This window comes from Peromyscus leucopus, chromosome 15 (assembly GCF_004664715.2).
Source record: "Peromyscus leucopus breed LL Stock chromosome 15, UCI_PerLeu_2.1, whole genome shotgun sequence".
NCBI lineage: Eukaryota > Metazoa > Chordata > Mammalia > Rodentia > Cricetidae > Peromyscus > Peromyscus leucopus.
In genome coordinates this window covers 37,035,919-37,063,702 of record NC_051076.1, presented here as the reverse complement: position 1 = coordinate 37,063,702, position 27,784 = coordinate 37,035,919, and the positions used below count along the sequence as shown (strand labels likewise).

Genomic DNA, 27,784 nt, shown 5'->3' with positions numbered 1-27,784 from the left:
TGGTGTAACAAAAGAGAGTTCTAGTTACACAGAACTCACTGATGGGTTTGGAATGTAAGTTCCAAAGCATTTACATCAGAAGATGAATTTAAGACAAATTTGGCTATTAGAGCTAAAACAATGAAATAAACTAAAGTGACCAACCACAATTGTTGATTTACATAATCCATGAATCACCCATTACTAATGGATTACCAAACAAACAAACAAAAATTATTAACAGTTACCTACTTAAAATCACTTACCATAGTCTTCATCAAATAGTTCTTGACGTTCTGACTGATACTGGGAGTCAGCAATTTCCTCATATTCTTCCACCATGCTAGTACCGAAAACCCTAATAACAATTTCATTACAGGGTTTCATTAAAATAGAAGTTCCTAAGGTTCAGTGCTACACAATACATGAGCAAAAATGTCACAAACATTAATTCTGGTAATTTTACAGGGCACTAGCTTTTGCACATCAAAATAATGGATTTCTTTTATTTATTCATTCACTACTTCATTAATATAAAAGTAACAAAGCATTTAGAAATATAATGACCAAAATTTCCTATCAATTTGTGCTTCTATGTATTATCAATACACTAAAATAGAAAATAAGCTAACAGAAATATTTAAAAATAAGGTTTATTTTTCAGACTATCTTGGCATTTTTGCAAAATACATTCAAATGGAGGCTCAATGCCTTATATTTCTGTAATAATAATTTCACATAAGAGAAAGTTATCTCTTTACTTTAAAATACATGTTTTTTTAATAAAGTAATCACTTGTAAAAACAGGAAATATTTTGTTTTGTATTACCTTATTAGGCTTAAGGGACAAAAGTGCTCTGATCCAAAATGTGATACTAACTCCACCTGAAAAATAGAAGTACATGAACTTGGAAGCCAGCAGGGCATCCATTAGGTTAACAGTATACTCAGTCTTCTCATTATAGCATTTCTAAAAATAAAAATAAAATCATTTCCCCCAAATCAATACTTGTAAAGCCTTAGGAATTTTTTTTGCAATGCATTAATATGCCATGCTGTTATTCAATATTGCAAAAGAGAAGGTTGCTAACCTTTATGTACTTGATGAACATCTGAAGCAAGAGAAAGGAAAAGAAAAAGGAATCAGTTCCAAAGTCTAGGTAACATGCCATAAGTAACAACGCATTGTAACAGGTAACATTGTAGTACTCCTAATTCTTTGCAGAAATAAAAGCCATAATTTCCACTTTTTACGATAACTGAAAAGCACAATTTGAATATATGTGATTATTCAATAATAGTAAGTAATAGATCAGCTTTAAGCTGATATAGTGAAAAAAATCTTTAAATCCATTGCTATTGTTTTGTCAGATTAAAAAAGGATTCTAAAACCAATGGTTTCTAGAAACAATCATGTCTTAAGCTAAATATTACAGCCATGTAAAATGTATGTATCTACAGTTTAATGTATACATTAATAAACAAATTAATTATTTATTATGAAGTGTTTCTGGTAGCTATCCAATGTGTTTCAGGGAAAGTATAAATTTTTCATATATAACTAACACAAGTGAAAGATGTTTCATTTACAAAATGCAAGTTTTATTTTTATTATTATTACTATTATTATTATTTTTTTTTTTTTTTTTTTTTGAGACAGGTTTCTTTGTAGTTTGTTTCTGACTCCTTGTAGCCGCTGCTCGACTCACAGATCGCTGCTCTGCTCCATGCTGGATTAGCTCCCCCCCGCATTTTTTTGGCTTTTCAAGACAGGGTTTCTCTGTGTAGCTTTGTGCCTTTCCTGGATCTCGCTCTGTAGACCAGGCTGGCCTTGAACTCACAAAGATCCGCCTGCCTCTGCCTCCCAAGTGCTGGGATTAAAGGCATGCGCCACCACCACCGCCTGGCCAAAATGCAAGTTTTAAAAAGTAATTTGTATATTTGTATTTAGTTCCTTTAGAGGAACAGAAACCCAGGTAATAATTTGTGTGTATATATTGCATTCATCACTGTAAGAATCACAAGCAAATGGCTTTTAGACTTGTCTTTACTAAAGAGAGTTTTTCCAAAAAAAAAAAAAATTGATAAGCCTTCTCTAGATATAGTTTTTCTCCATAAAAGTAGGGAGTTTTACATGGCAATTTTTATACTAAAAATGCAATTTTTATACTGAAAATATAAACTACATTTTCAATATAGAACCCAGCACTTTCATATTGAAATTAGGAATACTACAAGTTTACCTATTTGAAGAAATCAATTTAAGTCATGCTTTAAACAGAGAAAGTAAAATCCCAGAAGACAAAATCAAGTAGCTACAAGTTCTTACAATTTAAAGAAGAAAGAACAGAAATTAGAAGTTCTGCAATTCCAAAAGGCCTTATTATTAACATCATGGTACTTTAAGATGTGTCTATTACTTTCTATTACAGAAAAAAGGGGGTGGGAAAGAGAAGCACAGAAACTTCCACATACTATTTAAATTCAACTGAAGAATGTCAGTTGGTGAAGGAAGCAATGGGAATATTTATGTGTCTAAATTTTTATCTGAAATTACTAAATGGGCATAGAATGTTTCACTTGAATATAAAAAGGGACGCCATAAACTGATATCAGAATTGAATCAATCATCTAGAAATCAGATTTTAAAAAAATTAAAAACAAATCAGACCTACTTAAAAGATTCCACTGGTAGCAATGTTTTAAGTTTCAAAACAGAGTACAATACCAGGTAAATGACAATTTACAGACTCTAAAGCATGCTGGGCATAGTGCTGCACTGCTGTAATTCAAGACACCTGGTCAGTTAGGCCAGAGTGAGCTACATGAACTGTCTCAAAACAAAAACAAGACTCAAAAACAAGACATAATTTGGCATTTTATTGCAGCCAGAAATAAATTGCTTGGTCTTGATTACCAATAATACAAAAATGCCAGAATGACAATTGTCTCATAAAATAATATAGCCTAGTAAGAAGTATTTAATTAAATTGTATTATGTTATAAATTTCCTCTAAGTTTCTCTGATTTCTAAACAAGGAGGGTGAATAACTAGAATATTTTCATTATAGGACATAATTCTATATGCATAAATATTACCTTCACATATTTTGCATACATCTGTTCATCCAGAGGGAAACTCTGAACATTTCGCTCATCTCTACCATGGAAAGTACCCAGCTTAATCCATTTATTTGTGGGATATCTAGAAAACATAAAAATAAATGTATCATGTAGAGTTTTTCTTCTCATGTTAAGCACACTGAATTTAAAAAAAAAAAAAAAGGCCCTTAAGTTACTTTTTTTAAAACTGACATGTTCCACTTCACTAGGAAGGATTATTTGAAAAACCACTTTAACCAACAGAAGACAAGTGAAGACAAAAGAAGGAGCAGAGCAAAGTAACCAAGAGAATCTCACGGAGAGAGAAGATGCCATTAAACACAAGCAGTGATGGTGAATGTGATGAAGAAATGCATGAATACGGTACTAACAGAAAATAGGCTAGAAAAGACACTATTTTACAGTATTTACACAGATACCCTACACAGCTAATTCCTTTAAAAGGAAATCTACTATTCAAACTCTAAACCTGTTATTGTTTATAACATTTAAAGAGCTCAAAATACTGAGTTCTCTCTTCTCATCTTTAAAAAATATGCATACTTTAATTTTCAGAGTTAGGTATGGCCATCTAACACATACAATGTTAGGAGGCATGATCTGAAAAAAAGGTTAATATCAAAATAGTAGGTGTATTCTCAAGAAATTTTGAAAATTGCTTTCAAAAGCTGTAAAGATACAATGACTTGAAGAAGAGGAAGAAAGACCGCTGGAACTCTGATAATCAATGACAGCAGCATAGTGAAGTTACAATATCCCCTAGGTCAATCACTGGCACACTAATGTACTTATGGAGCAAATAAACACCTCCACTGTCGAGAATAAAATTAAATTCTAATTAAAACTGCTATGCTTAAAAAATAAAATATTCTCAGGATGTAAGAAATAAAAATATGCATATTTTAGTGGCAAAAAGATATACAGGAAAAGCTGAAAAGAATATATTACAAGCTAAGAACAGTAAGTTTTGGTTTCCAAGAACAGAATATAGTTCTTTTTCTAATTTCTTAGATGTTCATTTCTTCTATAATCATGCAAGTAAAAAAATTTTTTTAAAACACTTCACCAAAAATAAACATTGTGATATAAAATGAAGCATGCTTTTAGTAAGTCTTAAAGAACTGCCTGGAAGCAATAAGCATTAATGATTAAAAGTCACATAGTTCTAGATTGGAATCTTGCTTCTCCCAAATAAACCATCATGTGACTTAAGCAAGCTAACCCCTATCTGTGTCTTCAGCTTATATGGGAGTAACATAACACAGCTGTGTATTTCAAGAGCTAAGATGAATGATTAACAAGAGCCCACAATTAAAATATTACTACAAACTGAAATTAAAATAAAAACTAAAATGATGGAAGACAACAGATTGGCGTGTGTGTTTAATTTTTATTCTGAAACTCTATCATGGACTCTATAAAAAATAGTTTAAGAATTTACCTGTCACTGATAGAAACCAGAAAGTCTTTGGGAGTAGAAGAAAATAATTCATAATTTGCAATATCAAACTGTTTCACTTGAATTGGCTCACAAAGTTCAATAACAAACCTTTTAAAAGAAAATAAGACAATTATTTACATAAACCAATAAAGCAGTCCATATTAAACATCTGTATAAACTAGACATCCACAAGTTACTACAATGTAACCAAGGAGTAGTGTTTGTAACCCAACTTATCCATTGGTAAAAATGCCTTGATCAAGACAAGCATTATCTAGTGAGAAGAAAGGAACATTGGTATTTGTGCCTATGATATTCTTAAAATTACCTTTCTTTTAATGAAATGATTTTACTAAAAAAATCCTGTGATATTACAAACTGGCAAGAATAATCTGTACATAGTATGAAAGCCTTTGATTCAGCAATATACTCTTAAAAATTATCTGAAGGCAACACTGCTCCAAATGTCCATCCTTGTATTAACATTTTGCAAAGGTTATTAAAAGCAAAAATGTCTGTTTTAATATTAAGCCAAAAAGATTTTAAAAATTGTCTTCCCAGACAATGAAGCAACTAATGTCCATTAAGATTAAATCCAATGGGCTGTTATGTAGAACTGAATGGTATTGTAAAATAAAATATAAAAAAAAAAAGATTAAATCCAATGGTTCGATTCATACCATTTAAAAGACATTTCCTGCCACCAAAAAAAATGGGGGGGGGGGGCATGAGAGGCCTACTGAGATGATAAGATGTCAAATTACAACTACTTAGAAAAAAAGGTAATAAGAGTATGTTTCCACAGACACAAAAATAGAACTGTATATAATATTTGCAGAAAAAAACATTTCAAAAAAAAAAAAAAAAGACATTCATGGCTAGCATTCCAACCTGTTCTAATCAATTTTTTTCACCAAATGCAATTTCATTTTTTAATTATACTCATTCATTCATTCATTCATTCATTCAGTGTGCATATGTGTTTGGGCACACAAATGCCACGGTGTATGTATGTGGAAGTTAAGAGGGCAACCTGCAGGAGAGTTAGGTCCCCCCTTTCACCATGTTGGCTGTTGACTGAACTCGGGTCACCATGCTTGGCAACAAGTGCTTTATGCACTGATATTGCCAGCCCCAAATAAAATCAAAGATATTAAATTAACAGTGCTTAATCTTAGAGAAAAATAGAGCCAAAGTTCCAGGAGATGGTAAAAACCAATCAGGCTTCAGAGAGAAAGGTCACAAAATAATAGTTGCATAGCTACTAAACAGAGAAGTTAAAAATCAGAATATTTATCTGGGGTAAAGCCTAAATATTTTCTAAACTACCCTGTAAAATCCTTGAACACTCTTTATTTGTGATAAAGAAAAGAAACCCAAAATACAGTATAGAGAAAGAAACTAAAAGCTAATTTCTCCCTTCTCACTTTTTCACACAGAATTTTTCCCTATTTTGAAGACTAAAAACTGTATTAATACATGCTCACTGATATAATTAATGATATTCTAATAACTGCTTATCCCCAATAAAAAGTTTCATATTATATAAAATACTAGTAGGCTGGTGACTATACCTTGCCAGTCTCTCACTATACCTATTCCTGTTGTATCTCTCATGTTTTCTCAGAGAGAACAATGTATAAATTTAAAAGAATGTTGCATAAAACTATGTTAACAAATCCAATTTCAATATATTCTATTAAGCATCCATAGTCAGAATTTTTTTTTTTTTTTTGATTTTTCGAGACAGGGTTTCTCTGTAATAGCTCTCAAATCTAAAGAATACATAAAATTCATGATTTAGGCATTCATGAAAGAGGAAAAGACAGAAGGAATAAATAATGACAAAACAGATTTTTATGGAGATAATGGTGGAAGCATAAACATTAGATACTATTTTTAAAAGAAAAGCTCTCTAAGGCAAAAAAAAGACAATACTGTAAATTTTTTATTATAAAACTTTGAAAATATGAAGGCAAATTTATTTCCACAATATGTAATTTATCAAAAAACTGTTGAGGTTTAAATCTACAGCTCCTACAGTGTAAGATCTTGTTACATACAGGCTAAGCTTTTGAAAGGACACTGGATATAAGGGCTCTAACTTTATCGATGGATTTATCCACTGATAGATTTAGAGCTGAATGAACTAGCAGGACATAGGATCTACTTGAACAAAGTAGGGGTTGTGTTTTACAAGGATATATCTTTTCCCACAGACCTTTCACCTGTCTCTGATTCTTGTCCCTCATGAGGTGAACAGCCTTATCTAACAGACTGCCACAATAATTTGCCAGGCCTCAGGCTCAAAATCCTTGATCCTTGGACTGAAAGTGAAGTTAAAGTAAGTCCTTCCTCCTTCAGCTGTCTTTTTAGGCATTCTGTATTATAGATGAAAAACTGACTTCCACAAAAGCTAATTCAAGAAGAAGCAGAAAACCTAGTCACTTAAAAAAAAAAAAAAAGCTTAAAATATTTACAAATATAAGCTAGACAGAATATAGCATATTCCTATGATCCCAGGGCATAGAAGGAAAAGGCAAGAAGATTTTTGAATATGAAACCAGACTCGGCTAAAAAATAAATTCAGAGCTAGTTTAGGTTACCAAGTGAGGCCCTATCAATAAATCGGTTTGTCAGTTGGTATTCACATAAATACAGGACACTAATACACAGGCAGCTAACAATACTACTGCTTACCCTGGGAAAATGATTACAAATAATCCAAATATCCACTTAGAGAGGACTCACTAAATCTCAACTAGTGATCAAAAAGAATGAAAAAGTTCTCTAAAAATAAAAAAGAGAAGGCCCAAATACTTCTAAGCTATAAATCCGTATAATACACTAATTTACATGAAAAGAGATACATGTATTTGCACAGTGACACTGAAAATGCAGATTAAACTTTAACAGTGAATGGAAAATGAAAGCTAGAAATTTTTTCTTTTTAAAGAAATTTAAACCATGTGAATTTAATCATTATCATAAACAGTAAACATTTCATTTAAAATTAATAGCTTCCACAAGGGGGATAAGCAGATGAGCCAAACTTTAAAAATTTAATAGTGCATGGGACTAGAGAGATGGCTCAGCAATTAGGAAATATTGTAATAAGCCAGGCAGTGGTGGTCTCCCAGCACAAGGGAGGCAGAGGCAGGCAGATCTCTATGAGTTTGAGGCCAGCCAGCCTGGTCTACAGACCAAATTCTAGGATAGCTAGGGCTATACAGTGAAGCAAAAATAAAATTGTAATAAGTGTTTTATTTCCCCTGTATATCTGCTCCCATGTCTATAGTACTCATTAATCAAAGAATTAAAAAGTAGTGAAGCCAAAATAATAGAGTATTTCTTAGATGGTTTTCTCTTCTACATACCTAATTATTACGAGCTGCCAATTTTACCTGTTTAAATGTCTTTCAGATAAATTCCTCTCTTCTGTACTCAAATTGCCAATTATATAGCTCAAGGTCATGACATCAGACCAAGGCTATGACAACAGTCTTCCATCTCATTTCTCTACTTCAACTGCATTTTCTTTTAGGCATTCTTTGAGGACAAGCTTTCTTGAAATGTTAATGAGATAATGTCACTTCTTTAAAATAAGTATTAACCTACCTGTCTTTTAAAAAACAAAAAACTTACAAACTGTTAAACTGGAGAATGCTCAGCAGGGAAGTGCTTGCCAGGCAAGTTTGAGGACCACTGTTTAGATCCCCAGCACTCAAGTAGAAGCTAGTAAGTGTGACAGCTGCCAGTAATCCCAGAAAATTCGAGGAGAGAGTCAGCTACTTAGACTAATAGAATCAGCAAACTCTGGGCTCAATTAAGAGACCCTGCCTCAATATATAAACTGTAGAATGGTCAAAGAAAACACACTAGGCCTCCATCCACACAGCAAACGGCACTGGTGCAGACACATGCACATTGTCAAATTGAGTATATCCAGCACCAAATGGTATGATTGCAGTTAGACTAATGCTCTGGCCTCATCATCTCACTATTCTAATTTTACCTTTATTTTTGCAACCACTAAACTGCTTAAATATAGTCATCGAGAATAAATATAGTCTTTTTAGAGTACTCTGCCTCCATCGTCTACCATTTCCCATGTGTCCTTCAAGATTCAGCCTAGGAATTACCACTTCTAAGACTTTCTCCTTTAGTTATCTCTTTCTAGAAAATTCCACCAACAGTACTTTTGATCAGGCCTGTCACTATTAACATTTTTGTTAACTCCTTAAAAAGAAAAGCATTTTGTTCTCAATTCTGAAGTAACAGCAATAATAATCAATCATAAATACTTATTAAATTATGCAAATATATCAATCTTAACTCAATAAAGATGTACACATATAAAATACACTTTGTAAAATTTTACATTACTTACCAAATTTTAGTGCTGCAAGGATTCAACATATAAAGGTCCATATTTTCTATAAGAATAGCAGATGTGCTCTATTTTGAGACAAAGAAAACATATTAAAGAAAAACAGTTTAAAAATATTTCAATTCTAAAATTTTGTGAGATTTCTGTATTTCAGACTTTTAAAATAAGCTTAAGATGGAATACTTAAGGGGAAAAAATAAACTAACTGGTTAAAATTTCCCATTAAGGCTATAGCATTAAATTAGCCTTATATCAACTGTCCTTTTGAAACTTACAATGCCTGTTATTACAAAGGAAAAAATAACTTTTTTATGAGCTATTTTAAAAGTTACATTGTGTTATTAAATGATATTTTTAAAGGTGCAATATTATCAACCAATAGAACTAAAAATTGACACTATAAAGTATTTAAAAGCATAATCTTGTATTAATTAGTAAAGTTGAAAAATAACTCATATGAAAAGATAGTTAACATCATAACAATGTCTATTTTTAATAAAGTTACTAGTTTCTTATATTTTCTTTGAAAAGAACTTATATACTTTAAGTACCTTGGCTTCTGGATTAGCTGCCAAAATTTTGGCACCACATTCTACTGAGGCATAATTATTTCTATTTTTCTGGACCTTTTTGGTGGCATGTGGACCTCCATTAGAAGATGGATGCAGTGATTGACCTGTAGATAAACCTCATTATAAATATATATATGATGATTATGATTATGAAAATACCCCCTAGTAACACAATCCGGAAAGGAACAGGTTTTAACTATTAAAAATCTAGCTTTAAAAAAAAAAAAAATCTAGCTTTAAAATACATGAGAAATCTCAAGCCAGGCATGGTAGTACATGCTTCTAATCCCAGCCATGCAAAGAGGATTGCTATGAATTTGAAGCCAGCTTGTACTTCACAGTTATCTCAGCCTTATCTCAAAACTTACAAACTAGAAATTCAAAGTGCTTTAACATATTTGGGATAAACTACAAAAATTCACATTACCTGAGATATGTCTAAGAACATAAAATGAAAATTTTCCTTGAGAATAAAGCCCTTTTTTTTGTTTTATTCTTTCTACTTCTGATTCCAACATCAAGAATTCTAAACTCTAAATTAGTATAAAAAAAGTTTAAAACTTTCTGACTAAACTTTCCATGTCCAATTTTTTTTCCCCAGAAATTGGGAGTTATAGCATCACTCTTTCTTATTTTACTATCAGTGGATAATCTCTAAGAATGGAATTCAATTAAGATTAAAACTGTACACTACCAATAAATGGCAGGTAATCAGCAGCAATGTGGTAAATCTGATGAAGTTTTTAGAAATTTTATTTTATGATTTAAAGAGAAAAAGCAATATTTAAACCACTCCCTCAATAATTGAAACATCAGAAAAAAATGTTAGTAGACTCCCAGTGCTTTCCTTACTTTTTTCTTTTTCTACTTCCATAACTTTCTTCTTCCACTCATCAAACGTTGGTATATCTTCTGGATCTTTGGGGCCTGTGACAGGTGCAGGGTCAGTTTCTCCTGGCTTTGTATATTCAGAGCTCTGAAAGAAATGCCAAGAAAACCCAAGAAACTTCAATCTTTAAAAAAAAATTAATAGCCGGGCGGTGGTGGCGCATGCCTTTAATCCCAGCACTCGGGAGGCAGAGCCAGGCGGACCTCTGTGAGTTCGAGGCCAGCCTGGGCTACCAAGTGAGTCCCAGGAAAGGCGCAAAGCTACACAGAGAAACCCTGTCTCGAAAAACCAAATAAATAAATAAATAAATAAATAAATAAATAAATAAATAAATAAATAAATAATGAAGGTAAGCACAAATGTTTCTGTAACACTAAATATTTAAAGTTTAATTTTTTTGTTTTTAAATAAACATTTATTTATTATGTACACAGTGTTCTGTTTGCATGCCAGAAGAGGGCATCAGATCTCATAGATGGTTGTGAGCCACCATGTGGGTGCTGGGAATTGAACTCAGGACCTCTGGAAGAGCAGCCAGTATTCTTAACCTCTGAGTCATCTCCCCAGCCTCCCAATAAAATTTAATTTTATAATGAATACTATTTTAAGATGAAATATTAATTTGCTTAAAAGTTCAAGTTCATATAAAAGAACAAACTTCAAGCACTAAAGAATATACTCCTTCACATATTAGTGATATAAACACTTTTAAAAATAAAACAGAATGCTGTATCCTAAGCAAATTCTTTACTCACTCAAAAAGAAATCTATCTATCTATCTATCTATCTATCTATCTATCTATCTATCCATCCATCCATCCATCCATCCATATATATAGTATTTGCAGTACAACCACCGCAAAATAAATCTAAGATGTACACATCCACTTATCAAAGGAGTAATTTTAGATGTAGTACAGTTTTTACAAAATCAGTAACAAGTATTACATGCACAAAAATTTTAAAGTAGATTTTAAAATGTTATTTTAAAAGCTCCAAGATTATTACACTTTAAAAGAATAGAAAAAAATGTGTTTATAACTCCTGCTAACAAAAAGACTTTGAAAAAAATGGATGTATGAAATACATTTTTAAAAACTTGGTAAACTAGTTATATAAAAATTAAGCCAATAAGCTGCATGAAATAAGCCTCAAGAATGAAGTATTTATAATATATTCAACCAACAAGTCAATGTATGTAAAGAATGATGGAAAATCAATAAGCAGCAGAAGGAACAGAAGCAATAAATTCAGCAAAAAGAAAATACAATCACAAAAATAATCATGAAAAGCTAAGAAATCAGAGACACAAAAAAATACCAATCGGAGTTGTTAAAGTGTGACAAACTACTGAATCATGGGGAATCTATCAGATTGCTGAAGGAATCTTAAAATTAGTATTAACAAAATGTACATACCCACTAATTCACACTTATGTGCAATGTCAGAAAAATGTACACATGGTTTTTTTTAATGTGTAACTGCATAGTGCAGTACTACTTCTAATATAAGGAAATCAGAAACTTGAATATTCCTCAAATGAATAACTGTAACAGAATAATCAAGCAGTAACAAGAGACAAATCTCAAAGTCAACATTGAGTAAAAGTCTAAATAAAGACAAGAATGTCAGTACATACTGTTTCAAAGTCCTAAAATGAAAACTTTTAAAATCACCAAGTACATGATAGCATGGTCTGAAGAGAAGCTGTAACCAAGAAAGAGCACACTATCTTCCTTTTTTTTTTTTAAAGCAGATTCATTTACTTACCTATTCATTTCATGGCTTACCCATTTGTGTATTAAAAAAAAAAAAAAAAAAACATGTGCTTATGAACAAAGTCTGTTGAGAGAATTAACGCTGGTAAATAAGTAATTATAAAAATTCACTTGGCTGAGATGATGAAGTCCCCCAAGACAAACAAAATCAAAAATAACATGTACACATTTTTTTGAGTTCCAGGTAACAAAGTTCCTCTCACCAATTAAGAAATCTAAACAAAACCATAAAATCAATTTCTAATGCACTGTCTACAAATGGAGCCACTTTCTAAAACACTGTGTGTATAATTGTGTCAGTGTCCTGCAAACCTTTTAAATAACAGCAAAGAACTGCTTTCATTGGAAAACAAAGTGGCTTACACGAACTTAACTAGGCAGAATCATTCTGAATTGGATGCTCACATGTTATCTCTGACAGTCTTTCTGGGATACTGATTTGTTTAGACGGTAATTATACATTTAATTAAGGTTCTTTTCATCCTTCTGCCTATTAGCACATGCTTACAGTCTAAGGTGTTAGGTACTATAGTTGGCTACTAGTTGAGAACAAGTAAATTTAGGACAGAGCTGGCTGCCAAGCTTCAATTCATATTTGATACTGAAAAAGTTCCAAAGAAGTCATGTTTAATGTTTGTCTTTTTTACCTATGGGTGTAATATTGACAAATGAACCTTAACACTCGATATGGTTCCACCGAGGAAATTAAAAGCTCTTTTAAGGTACTGGACTACAGAAAACTGAACTGTGTTTCTAAGAAGCACCACAGACAGACACATCCAGTCCTATAAATAGTATAAAGCTCTGAAATATAGGTTAGGAAGTTGAAGTGAAAATTCACTAAAAAGAATAGAACATTCCAAACTAAAAGGAATAATAAATGTGTGGTTGACACTTTAAATTACTCTTTCATTCAACTTATTTTGCTTTCAAGTTGATGAAAAGATCTTCATCTCTTTCACTTAGTTTTTTTCTTGCCAGAGGGGAACCTAAGTTGCTGGGTAACAGTTCCTCAGGAACTTTTTTACTTGGCTCTTCTCTGCAGCTAAAGTGGATTTCAGAAAGATAACTGTTTCACTGTGATGAAGTCCCTCTTTATTGTAAGAATAATGTTTCAAGACAGAAGTTTAGCATCTAGTTGCAACTTGCATATAAGTAACAAAAACAAAAATATGCCCTTAAACTATTCTAGCTATGAAGCATGTATTTGTCCTTACTGAAATAAATGATATTCTTTAATGGTTGTGTCATCTATTATAGCTCTAAAACATTGCTTAAGTGAGGGCTTTACTTTTTTATTTTTATTTTTTTTTTTTTTTTGGTTTTTGAAGACAGGGCTTCTCTGTGGTGCCTGTCCTGGAACTCACTCTGTAGACCAGGCTGGCCTTGAACTCACAGAGATCCGCATGGCTCTGCCTCCCAAGTGCTGGGATTAAAGAGTGCGCCACCACCTGGCAAGGACTTTACTTAAATGACCCTAAATAGTCGATGGTGGGCAGAAAGTCGTGTAATTATATATAAAACCCAAGAGAATCTATACCAGAACACCTATATATGTAAATACTAGTCAGAACATCATAAAGTAACTACTTGCTATATATAGAAGCAGAGTTCTTATCAGTTTTATGCATATCCCTAATTTCATAACAAATATGGTTAGCAACTTTTTTCATGATTCCAGTACTAAAGTGCATTACATCACGGTAGGAGACAGCCAAAGTTATACCTCACCTCATTTTTTAAAGTATCTGATGAAGCATTCAACGCAGACTTTGGATCATCACCATCTTGTTCACTCACTGAAACTTTTGATTCAAATTCTGACTTTGTTACTTTTTCTTTGCCATGTGAAGACGACACATTCTCTATATGCTGGCCAACAAGGCTATTGAAAAGCAAAAGATACATTTAACATAGTTTTAGCTAGATAACAAGTTTTATACAATCATTATGATTATCATATACAAAGAAAACCTAAACAAAAGCACAAAGCTGAAATTCCAGTCATAAAAACAGAATGAAGTTTGCACCAAAAACACCTTTTTAAAACAATCACACTACAGTTATTACAGAATCCTACCACAATCAGACGTGGTGGTGCAAGCCTGGAGTCCCAGTATCTGGAAGGCTGAGCCAGGAGGATTCTGTGTTTGAGGCCTGCCTGGGTTACACACTAAGTTCCAGGATAGCCTGGGTGGTCTACATAGCAAGATGCATTCATGATAAAAAACCAAAATGATAACAACAAAAGAATCATACTAAAAACAACTGCTCACACCCACCTTTCAGGTGGACTAACAAAAGCAGGTTGTTCAACTGGAGCACCCACATCAGGAGCCTCAGCAGCATCACAGTCGGCTTCAGACTGCTCAGGTTCACCTGGCTTGGCTAGAGATAAAGTACCAGATGTTTCTATTTCACTAAAAGAGGAAAGAAAAAAAAAATGATAATCCAGTAATTTAATCAACTCAATCCAAGTTTAAAATGATAATAGTGACATTGAAACATAACCTAAGCTTCCAAAAGAAGAATGCTTCGCAGATCTATGGAATGTTTTCAAAAATTATTTTTAAATGGGGCACAATGGCACATGCTTTTAATCCCAATACCTAGGAGGCCAAAACAGGAGGACTAAGAAGTCAGGGCCAGCCTGAACTATTTCTCTTAAATCATATACAACCAACTATTGACTGATCTATGAGTGTACCTAGGTCTAAAACAGTACTGAATTTTAAAACACAACATTAAATCAGTATTTGGTCTGATAAAAATAGATCTTAAGTTATTTTTCTAAGTGTATCTTCTCTAACATCTACTAATACTGTTGCATACATCAAAGCTAACAATTATCTCAGGCCATTTCGCAGAAGTCTTACTGCACTTTTACAATTTTACTTTAAAAAATGTGACAATATTTTTTCCCTGCCTTACTTCTAATTCACAAATAATTTTTTAAAAACAGGAGAATTAAGAACATATTGTTCAGATAAATATTGTTCTGGTATTAAATTGTTTCTGAAATAGTATTTAGTCTTTTCTCCACATGCTTTCTGTTCCCTTTTCCTTAACTAAGCAACATTCATTCCCAAATGATACCATCTTTGTACACAACTTCATCAGTCCAGTCCTTATATTCTTGAGGAATACAGACATTTAAAACCTGACTTACTACAGTATAAGGTTTTTTTAAAGTGGCAATAAATAACGTTTATTAAGTATTCTTTTACATAGCTACTCTTATCAATTCTTATGATAAAGTAAATACATAATGTAATATTAAGAGAGGGGTGTTTGGCTTTGCTCTCTTCATTACAGATGAAGGAACTCAGAAGCACAAAACTGATTTGCTAAACTAAGGATAACTTAAGCTTAACTATTCCAAATATTATTAAGTTAGGAAAAGATAGTTGGACACACAAAAACATAACTATTACTGGAATGCTAGTAATAGTTAATGGAAATAAACTGACACTTGATTTTTTTTTTTTTTAAATAACTACATAGACTATTAAAAAATGCATAATTTCTCCTAAGTAGAACCTGTGCTATATAGAAATTCATGGCCAGGTCATAATCAATTTTATTTACTCAGCTATGTAAATAAGCTTACTATTAAGATTACATTCAATACACACAAATAAGACACAAATACTATAAATTATATCTGCTATCTAGTCCAAATATCAAGAGTTTATCAAGGTGTCTTATTAAGAAATATTTCTGATTTATTGTTTTTGTTTCTCTCATAACCCAACCTCCCCTTCATAATGACTTACTCAAGCTTTGAGACTGGAGTTGTTTCTGAGGTAGATGAGCTGGAACTATTTTCAATGTTTTCACTGCCCACAACTACACTGGAAGAATCTTCATGTAAATCAACTGTAGGGAGTGCTTCAACCACAGGGAGACTTAACTTTGTCGTTTCCACGTCCTGTTTTTTTAAGGTTATATTAAATGTTAAGGTTAATAAACCACTTTTTTGATGGACGAAAGTTTAAAGAAAGCTGAAAAATGACTGCATAATGTTCACAATCTAAGAATAGTCTAATGGTAAAGTGCTTAATATACATGACACCTAGAATCCTGGGTTTAATTCTCCAGCACTAAAAAAAGAAAATTGCTTAAAAGAAATAATTTTAAAAAAAGATTTATTTATTATGTATAAAGTGTTCTACCTAAATGCCAGAAGAGGGTACTAGATCAAATTATAGATGGTTGTGAGCCACCATGTGGTTGCTGGGAATTGAACTCAGGACGTCTGGAAGAGCAGTCAGTGAGTGCACTTAACCTCTGAGCCATCTCTCCAGCCCTAAAAGTAATATTTTACACACACACACACACACACACACACACACACACACACACACACACACACAATCCTTTCTTCCAACAAGCGACATTCATTCTACCCTAAGAAATTTATTTCATTTATTATTATTCTAATATGTGACCTGTGCATTTTTCATGCATCTGCAGACACAGCTTAGCTTGCCCATTCTCCTTTTTTCCTATTTTGTATCAGGTATTACAAGTAATCCCACTTCTATTTCATTAATGAATACAAAAACTAAGGAATCCTATGTAAATATATAAAATGTTAAGATATAGTACTTTTATCCATAAAGAATTTATAGAAAAATGTTTATCAATAAATAACAATGTAAGATATGTGCAAGTACTACAATGCAATAAATAATTTGCTTTTCTTTCAGTCCTGAATGGTCTAGGTCATTCACCCCTCCCAAATAGAAATCGATTATCAGTACTCCCACACCCAGATATAATAGGATTAGCTAGCCCCTGTCCTTACTGCTTCCATTATTCTCTATTCAGTCTTTTTCTTTGGTTTCTCGAGACAGGATTTCTCTGTGTAGTTTTGGTGCCTGTTCTGGATCTCGCTCTATAGACCAGGCTGGCCTCGAACCCACAGAGATCCACCTGGCTCTGCCTCCCGAGTGCTGGGATTAAAAGCGGGTGCCACCACTGCCTGGCTTCTCTATTCAGTCTTATCACCTCTGTAATAGCTCAATTGCTATTATGTCCCCCTCTTATTTTCAATTCTAATATAAATTTATTAAATAAGGAGAACATTCTTTTGACTAATTTTCCCAGCATCTAAAGTTTAACAAAGACCAGCAAGTGAGAAGAATTCACATCAAGTTCAAGGAAAGAGAAAAACTATGAACTATTATGGACTAGATGAGGTAGGCCTTGCAAAATAGCTGAGCTGGCATGGAAGCAAAAAGAAGACAGAAGACTGTGCAGCAGGATACAATGCATGTGACCATTTGGAGAATTAGTAGCACTGAAATTTTCACAAATTAACACTGGTTTGTTCTTTAAGGTAGGAAGTCTTTAGGAAGGACATTATCAAAAACTATGTTATTTCAGCATATATTCAAACTTTTGAAAAGTAATTCTTTTATATTTTTTTAACCTAAGTCCTTATGCCCTGTCCCTTTAGTACAGTTCCTCAGGTTGTGGTGACCCCCAACCATAACATTATGTTCATGGCTATTTCACAACTGTAGTTTTGCTACGGTTATGGATTTTAATATAAATATCTGATGTAGGATATCTGATATGTGACCCCTGTGGAGATCACAACCCACAGGTTGAGAACTGCTGTTCTAGCTGCTTCAAGATACTCAAGTCAATAGACGGCATTCTTTTAATCTATGAATAAATCTTTGGCTAATATTTTCCAAAAGCTAATAAGATGAAACGCCCTCATACTAAGATATATTTTTTAATATATAAGATGTTTTGTTTTTTCCTTAATCTTTCTATCTCCAAACATCCCTAGTTCTTTCAACTACTGTTGCATTAAATGGTTTCCAGATATATCAGCATTCTACTGGGTTTACGGTATATTTATTCAGGGTTTTAATATCTTCCCTTTAATATCTTCTGGTGCATAAAATAGAAAACAATACTCAGAATGAAAAAAAGTGGTAAAATATTTCATTTTAATCTATTCTTTTAATTTTATATCCTATATAAATTTAAATATTGATACCAAAAATGCTCTGTGTTCTACATACAATTACTGCTGTAAATAAAATAAAGCAGAAAAAAAAAAATAAAGTCAGAAAAAATTATGGTACCTAGAAATCAGAAAATATATATTTATAATGAGTCAAACAATAGAATTTAGGAAGAAATAAGTATTTGCACTCACATTTTACTTCTAAGAAAACAGTTATACTTATTATTAAATCTATAATTTTACATTTTCTCAAAATCAGTACTACTATTTCAAAGTAACTAATTTTACATTCTGCTATATGGTACTTTAAAGTAAAGAAAATATAACGCCATATAACATGTTGCCCAAACAAATGCATCCAATCCTATGCAAAAAGACCATAAAGTTATATTATTAAAAGCAAGAGCAATATAGAGCTTACTTGTACATCCACAGGATAGTCATCTTTTAATTTATTTTCTTCTGGAGGAATAGGTAAATATGAATTCAATTTTCCTGATAGCTCAGCATTACTAGGTTCCTCTCTTTCATTCTACATTGTGACAAAAAAAAAAAAAGACTAGTAAAATTATTTTATTTAAAAAAAAAAAAAAAATCAGTCACCAAAAACTATCTCCTTCTTTGCTACAAAACCAGTCTTATATACATTTGACTCTCAACTGTATTTACTGTTTTTGTTTATGTTCTATCTCCTTCCATTCCTCTCCTTGCCAACATACTTAATATAAAATATGTGAATTTAAGAACCTCATTTGATTATTTAATAAACATCTTATATGAAGCATTGTGTATCAGACACAAAGTAAAACTTTCATAATTACATGGAATATACATGTCTCATCTCTCTTTTGACATGCTCATTAAAATTTTCTATAACTGTGCCTTTAAATATGTTTCCTAGAATACACATTTCATAAAAGCAAAGCTCATGTTTGCCTTTTTTAAACCTGAGTTTACCTAGCACATACAAAATATCAAAATGTTCGCTGAAAAAATTTTTCCCCACTTAATATTTGCTTAATTCATTTTTATAACATTTGAAATTTAGATATCTCATCAAGTAAGAAGTTAGAGACAAGTACTATTGACTGTGGTTAAAGCTAAAATATTATGTTTTGTTTTAAAGAAACATTTAGACAAATTTTCCAAAGTTTATATCATTCATCCCAGAAATAAATTCTATACAACTCAGAAAATTAAATAATCCAATCCAAATATATCTCAAACCTCTAAATATGTAAATAAAAATGTCATAGTACATATATGTTTAACATGCAGACACAGCTGAGGAACAACACAAAAGTCCATGAAGGGTAAAATACATCCTCATGTATCTATTTAATATAATGAAAATGTAGCCATTCTGAAGAAACCATCAACATAGAAAGATCATGTGGGTATATCCTTGGAGAAGGAAATCACTTTGTGGAACATTGTTGTTATCTTAACGGAAATAAAAACATTAATTTGTATTCCTCTTTAAATGTATATCTATACCCACAGGAAAACATTTGAGCATTCACAACAATCAGTAAACTATGATTCCTTAGAAGATACAAAGATGATTGTTTTATAGTCAGCCTAAGTTACTTCTATAATTCAAAATACATAAACTTGGAGGCAAAAGTCAAATACAAATCAATATTTACCTTTACTATTTGAAATAGTAAATTATAAATGATTTCAAAACTATTAGGTGTTTTAAATCTATTCAATGTACTTAATTATATCTAAGGAACTACAAAGCCTCCAACTGCAAATTCTCCATGCAATACTTATTGCCGATAGTTTCTAATTTATAAGAGTATATTTCTTTGTAGCAATTAAAGACCAATTCTTATTGAATATACATCATTCTTATTCCCTACTGTAGAACATGGTATGCTACCAAAATCTGAAATACAAGCAACAAAAATTAATATACAAATATCTGAGCTATTGTAATGTCAAAATTACCTCAGTAGCTCCTCATAACATAATAAAACAGAAGTCTCCACCAAATTTGTACTCAGTATTTCTCAAGTTACTTTCATTCTAAATTAAGACAGCCTTAGAAAGCAAGACTGTCAATTCCATTTAAGGTACCTTTTTCTGGAACTGTGTGTCTTCACTTCCTAATGCACAACTGTCATCTTGAGAATAATAGGCTGTTGAAGCTGAAGAACTCTCTTTACAGCATACATGCCAACTGGGAAGCCTGCAGACACCCGCCACCAGCAACAAGGAACAACAGAGAAGGGAAATTATTAAAACATAATACTTTTTATGGGCTACAAGTGGAGGCAATAAAACAAGTTCTTATCCTACCTAATATGCTCAAGAACATAACTTTAGAGTATGAATATCTTAGAAGGAAAAAAGTTAATTGATTCTATTGTTATCACTGCCAAGTAATATATAAATTCCTACAGAGTACAATAAAAACAACTTCACAAAAGCAGCATGTGATAATTATCACAGAAGGTACAGAAAGTTGTCAAACTTAGCCTCCTGAGAAAGTGTCCAGATGTGAAAGACATGTACAAATATTTAAAGGTAATTCTAAAAACCGCCTCAATTAAAGCATGGAAGTAAGCTTATAAACTATTTTTACATAAAGGACATTGACAGACAGAAGTAATAGAAACTGTATAAGCACAAATACTACAGTTTGACAGTATTATGAAATAGAAGCAAAAAAACTCTCCATAAATATAACAAAGGAGGAATAGAACACCTTATGATTGTTTAGCTCAAAACAAGCAATAAAAATAAATACACAAATATCTCTGAGCTATCTTAATGTCAAAATTATCTCAGAAGTTCCTCCTAACAATAAAACTGAAATCTCTACCAAATTTGTAGTCTACTATTTCTCAAGTTACTTTCATTCTATAAGACATTTTAGAAAGCAGGCTATCAAAACTGGTTTAAATATAAATCTATTTCATTTGTAATTTATACCTAGGATCATGACCATTCCCACTAAAAGGCATCTAGATAAAACTACCTAGCTATCAAGATTCTTCAAATGAATAATACACACACACACACACACACACACACACACACATGCACACGCGCGCACATGCACACACACAAACATAGTATAGGGAACATATATGCCATATAATCCAAAAAGTTGACATATCTTTTTTAAAAATATAAAAATAATCTATGTAGTTCTGAAACAAGATCAGCATCACTAATCTACTGTCAGGAGTATCAATGCTATGAGAATTTTAAAAGAAAAAAAAAGGAAGTATCCTACAACAGGACAATGTGCACAGAGTGAGATGTTGAAATACTCAGCAATACACGAGATGTCTCCATCAAATCCCTCCCCTCAGAGCTAATGGAACCCTTCAGCAGAGGAGGTAGAAGGATTGATTGTAAGAGCCAGAAGGGATGAAAGACACCAAGGAAACAAGGCCTTCTAAACACCGGAAGTACTGCCGCACATATGAACCCCAAGACTGTGGCAGCAAGCACAGGGCCTCCACAGGTCTAAGTCAGATGGGATCCCAGCACTGAGAAGGAAGTGAACACAAGCCAACACAAGTCCCCATCCCTAACCCAGAAGCTATCTCCAATTAATAACCACTCCCAAAGGAAAAATTAGTTTTCTCCAACAGAATCTCACCGGGTATACAAAGCACTCTTGAGGAGAGGCTCCATGCACATCAGCAGGTAGCCAACACAAATGAACTCAATGGCATTTTTGGAGGTTCCTTGTCTCAGGGAGCTTTAATGGGACATTACCTTTTGTTTTCTTTTCCTTACAGGTCTTCTGTGTATGTATTAATGTCTGGTGTCTAGTGTTGTGTTTTGTTTTGCTGGGATTGCTCTGTGTCTGTATATGTGTCTGAATGTGCTTCTTGTGCTTTCTCTTTGGCTCTCTTTTCTTTTTTTTTTGTTTTTTTCTGAGACAGGTTTTCCTTGTGAAGCTCTAGCTATCCTGGAACTAGCTCTGTAGACCAGACTGGCTTGTAACTCAGAGAATTGCCTACCTTTGCCTCCTGAGTCCTGGGATTAAAGGAGTGCACCACCACCACCACCACCCTGTCTTTTTTCTTATGTTTGTTTCATTTTATTCTGGTTTGCTTGTTTTTATTTTTTTATTATTTTTTGGAAGTCTGTCTGTATTCTAATGAGAAAGAGAAAGAAGTGGACTTGGGTAGGTGGGGAGTTGGGAGAGAGTAGAGGGAGAAAAAACCTTAATCAGAAATACTATATGAAAAAAATCTATTTTCAATTAAGAAAAAGGTACCAAAGTGGAAAAGTAAATAGTAAAATGATTATGAGTTACAAATAATGAGTTTATCTGTATACAGATGAGTAATGTAAAATACAAAGGAATTAACTATTACAAGTAAGGTATAAAATATACATTCCTAGTCTTTGTTAGCAATAAATAAAAGATACAAACTTAACATGAAAATTATTAAATCAAACTATTTGAGATTGCCAACATTAGACAACTGCTTTATTTGGGAAAAAAATGTCATTTTAACACAATTCAAAGTTGACATATAAGGAAGATTTGAAAACCACATCCAGAAACTACAAGGATGTAGTTTTGAAAAAAAATAAAAGTAGGCTAGTGATAGTAAAGGCAGTTCTAATGCATACAGGGACTGATTAGACCTATATGAAGCTACAATTACAGCAATATTATACTGAGATAAGAGGGCCAAAGAGACTCCATCTTCTATGTCTAAAAAGAGAAAAGAAGCGTCAGGATGACAGCTAGAAACAAGGAACATAGGGCAACCAGTCTAGACAGAAGGTTATCAGAATTTCATGGGCCTGATAGAAGGTAAAATTTATGATTTTACTGATCCGTTTTTGAAAGTCTGAAGCATACACTATAACTAGAAAAATTTGTAATTAAAGAAAAAATAAGCAAATTCAATAAAAACAAGTCAGTATTTCTGGGAAAACGATAGAGAAAAGAAATTATTAGATTGTACAACATGAAGCGGCTGAGAGTAGCATTTATATAGCCATAACCATGTAAGAACTAAATACCTGAACCAAACTACAATGTGACTGTATTTGCAGCATGTAAAGGAATCTAATCATCTACAGTATGTAGAAAAGTAGTTGACATTTACACTAAAGAAATTTTATCGGTAAAGATTGCTTCTGATACCAAATTCACAGTTTATTCTTGATACAGAAATACAGTACTGGCCATTCATTTAGGGCAGTATGGTTCAAATTAACCATGAAAAAATACAGGTTTTATTTTTTAACATCACTACTTAAGTTTTTTAAAAACAAAAACAAAAACAAAACTACAAAATTCTGTAACGTATTACAAGACTTGTAAGAAATGAGAAATAATACGGAAGCCATTCTGGTTAAACACTGGTGATAAAACAGCAAACTGTCATTTGGCCTCCAGAGTCTTTGCTTAAAAGGTACTTTTTTTTTCTTTCAAATACTTGGCTTTAAAGAATATATATAATATTATATATATTTTTACTCTTTTTTTTTTTTTTTGGTTTTTCAAGACAGGGTTTCTCTGTGTAGCTTTGCGCCTTTCCTGGAGCTCACTTGGTAGCCCAGGCTGGCCTCGAACTCACAGAGATCCGCCTGGCTCTGCCTCCCGAGTGCTGGGATTAAAGGCGTGCGCCACCAACGCCGGCATATTTCACTCTTAACCTTATAGTTTGGGGCTCTTAAAAAAAACTGCTTTGCTTCTGCTTGGTCTCTTAGTAGGTAAGAGCACAATGTATCCCTTCTCCTTTCAGTCTAGCTGAGAAAACTGTTCTACTGCTGGCTGATAATCAAACCTCTCAATTTAGTAGTTCAGATCATTACTAGTCATCACTCACATATGACTGGCCTTGGATTTTCTCAGCCACTATATACTCCACATATCAAATTCTATTCAATGACTGATGACTAAAGATTGGCCTATAATTTCAATGATCCATCATAAAGAAGCACTGAGCAAGGTAGGCCATGTTTTATATCTTATTCTACCATTACTAATTTTGCCAATAAAATCTATCCTTTAAGCTACTGGTGTTAATAATATTCTGATCCGCCCCTTGAAATCTCACCCCCTTAGCACCACCCTGTGTCCTGAGGTAAAAGCCTCATTCTAAGGAAAAACTCCTCCCCTTCCTCTCTCTTCCACTTTTCCTCCCACGAGGTTCTCTCTCTCTCTCTCTCTCTCTCTCTCTCTCTCTCTCTCTCTCTCTCTCTCTCTCTCTCTCTCTCTCCCTCCCTCCTCTCTCTCTCTCTCTCTCCTCTCTCTCTCTCCTCCCTCCTCCTCCTCTCCTCCTCTCTTTCTGTCTCTCTCTTCACTATCTTTCTCTTCATCTCTCTATTATAATAAACTCTCCACATGGATGCAGTATCTGGGTTGTGAATTAATGGCTGATGCCACCATGTTTCCCTGCACAAGGGATGCCCTCGCCTCCACCCCTGCAATAATTCATAACAACTGGAAATAAACATACACTAATCACAGTTAAAATGATATATTTTAAGAAATTGTATAAGATGTATTTATCCTATAAAACTCAAATCACAGTGCTTTTTCTATAGTAATTTTCAGTTTAAAATACAAAAAGAGTTCCCAAATAAATTAGTGCCAGGCTAACACTATAGTCTGGGTAAAACAGAAATCTACAAATAGAAAATAAAAAGAGTTAAGTTTCAAAAGTAGGTTCAGGACTAAGCCTTCAAATTTTCATCCTACAGCAAACAGGAGCATTTAAAAGAATTTCATTTAGGGACTGACAAAAATCCGAAGTATGGGGCTAAAGAGATGGCTCAGTGGTTAAGAGCACATACTACTCTTGAATACAAAGTTCAGTTCCCAATACTCAAATTGTGTAGCTTACAAGAGCTTCTAACTCCACAGAATCCCAGGTCCTTTTATGGCCTCCATACACAACTGCATTCACATGCACATATCTACACAAAGACATGCAAACATATACAACATTTGATAAATCCTTTTTAAAAATTAAAATAGAAAGCATAAGGCTACTGTAGCCATTAACTTTTTATTATAAGTATTCTAAGTATTCTTTTTCCTCCAGGCTACCAAACAAATATGCAAGAATGCATGCCTGCCACCTCCCAAATATCTTCTATTTCAACTCCCAAAAGTTTACCAACACTTCCCTCTTAAAAACAAGATATTTTGGCCAGGCGGTGGTGGCACACGCCTTTAATCCCAGCACTCAGGAGGCAGAGCCAGGCGGATCTCTGTGAGTTCGAGGCCAGCCTGGGCTGCCAAGTGAGTTCCAGGAAAGGTGCTACACAGAGAAACCCTGTCTCGAAAAACAAAAGAAAACAAAACAAAAAACCAAGATATTTCTGTTTTCAACCTCTTCAACCTTATCAGACCCTAATTGTTGACAAAGTGATCTTAAATGTCCTTCCATCTTTGTTTCCAGTTTCCTCCTTCCCATCCTTTTACTGGGTCTCATGTAACTAAGACTGTTCTCTATGGAGCAAAGGCTGGCCTTGAATTCCTAATCCTCCCTCCTGCAAATGTTAGGATTACAGGAAAGCATAACAGGCCTTCAAAGGCTGTCTTTCTTGGTCATCTTTCTTGACTCTTTTTTTTTTTTTTTTTTTTTTTTGCTTTTCGAGACAGGGTTTCTCTGTGTAGCTTTGGGCGTTTCCTGGAACTCACTCTGTAGCCCAGGCTGGCCTTGAACTTCACAACCTATTACATAACCAGATCATTTACTTCCATAAAATTTATGCTTAATGTACTTACTTTCTTCATTTCTAAAACCACATTCTTGCTGTGGCAAACTCAATTACTCTGCTTTGAAGTATTTGTCCCTGTAAGTCTCTCTTCTGAAACATATCTAACACAACGATGTCAAAAAACAAAAACAAAAACAAAAAAACCTTCTCAAAACAACTTTCCTTGCTGGATATTTATCATCTAGCTCTTTGGCTTTACTTATAAAATTCACCAATCTCACAAATGTATCTGCTACTTTTCCTTAAGCTTACGTGCATTACCACTTCTATCCACTCATTATCAATTTACCCATATTCTTTCCCCTTGACAATTAATTAAATGCCATCTGCTCACTTCGGGCAGTGAAATGCATAAAGACAGAGAGAGCCATCATTCATATTAGCAGCAACAGAGCATCCTATTTCAGCTCATGAAGCACCTGTTCACACAGGAGAGTTTATGACTGGCACATACATTCAAGTCTTCCTAGCAACTCCAGCCCTGTTTTTTACATTTAATAACTATGAAACTTAGCTTTCTGAATGATTCATTAGTATTCTAGTCATAGTTCTAGAATGTTGGCTGTATAAAAATAGGTGAGTTTATCTAAATCAGTAACACTAAACTGAATACAAAAACAAAAATACCCATACATATAGTCTGTTCAATGTAGGAATCCTAAGAAAGTATACTTTTTTGTTTGTTTTGTCTTTGTTTTTTGGAGACGGTGTTTCTATGTGTAACAGCTCTGGCTGTTCTAGAACTCACTCTGTAGACCAGGGTGGCCTTGAACTCACAGAGATCCGCCTGGCTCTGCCTCCAGAGTGTTGGGATTAAAGGCATGCGCTACCAATGCCCACCTAAAAAGTGTATTTTTTAAACAAGTTTAAACATTGTTAAATCCTCTCTTGCTTCATCAGATCAAAAAGAAATCTGACTATAAAGAGATAAAGACACTAGCCCAAGGACATCAACTGGCATAGAGGCAATAAATAAATAAACAAACAAACAAACAAATAAACATAGGAAGAAACAAAAGAACATAGGCTCACAACTCAAAGCTGAGTTCTGGATCCATCCCATGTTAGTTGCGAGAAAACTTGGCCAAGTTGCCTAATGTCTATGTGTCTTCTTCATCTTTAAATGAAGATGTCTATACTAAAAGGCTGTACATCTCACAAGAGTTGTAATGATCGTAAAATGATTATCAGGCTTCTCCACTACTCTAATACAGGTATCTATCTGTATTATGACAAGCAACTTGAACACAGGGCTCAAGTCCCACACTTACACTGTTTCCCTTTCTGTCCCAAATATATTGTGGGTAACAAAGTACTATTTTAAATAAATTTGTGAAAAAAATTGTAGAATATTCTAAATCCTAATATGTAGCCTTTCCTGTTTTACTCAATAAGCTACCAAAGTCACCAAAGTGAATGAAGCACAACATACATACTACCACTTAATACAAGATACAAAATGAGCTCTCTACCTAAGAACCATGGCAACACTATAAAACATCCACAAATAAAGCTAGCTGTCACTTTTACTTGTATGTAAAATACAAAATCCCTTTAACTAGTAATTCACTATAAAAATAAAGTTATGGGCCTGGGGTGTAGAATATGGTAGAGCACTTGTCTAGCACTTGGGAAGCCCCAAGGTTTTATACCCAACACACAAAAATGGAAGACAAGCCCTTCAAAAGCAAACAAAACCAAAAAAAAAAAAAAAAAAAAAAACTCCATTTATCAAACAGGTATATCCCAAAGGATTATATTTTTATACTGCAAATACTCAAAAGCAATTTCCCATTCCCTTGTGACAGGTGGAATTTTACTTTGCGAAAACACTTCATAATATCGTCTTGAAAACAAAATAGGTAATGGAAGTAAAACTGTGTTTTCTGCTCTATGTG

At 33.2% G+C, this 27,784-nt stretch overlaps 1 protein-coding gene across 1 annotated transcript in view; it reads right to left on the bottom strand.

Annotated features, from left to right (window-relative positions):
* Positions 1-27,784, bottom strand: part of Suco (SUN domain containing ossification factor) — a 60,907-nt gene that overhangs the window by 27,606 nt on the left and 5,517 nt on the right. The window contains 13 exon segments of the mRNA XM_028864449.1: positions 246-337; positions 809-864; positions 1,071-1,091; positions 3,079-3,184; positions 4,544-4,651; positions 8,934-9,001; positions 9,485-9,609; positions 10,358-10,481; positions 13,904-14,057; positions 14,455-14,592; positions 15,949-16,103; positions 18,583-18,693; positions 20,247-20,358. Coding sequence (XP_028720282.1) covers positions 246-337; positions 809-864; positions 1,071-1,091; positions 3,079-3,184; positions 4,544-4,651; positions 8,934-9,001; positions 9,485-9,609; positions 10,358-10,481; positions 13,904-14,057; positions 14,455-14,592; positions 15,949-16,103; positions 18,583-18,693; positions 20,247-20,358 — 1,370 coding nt within the window.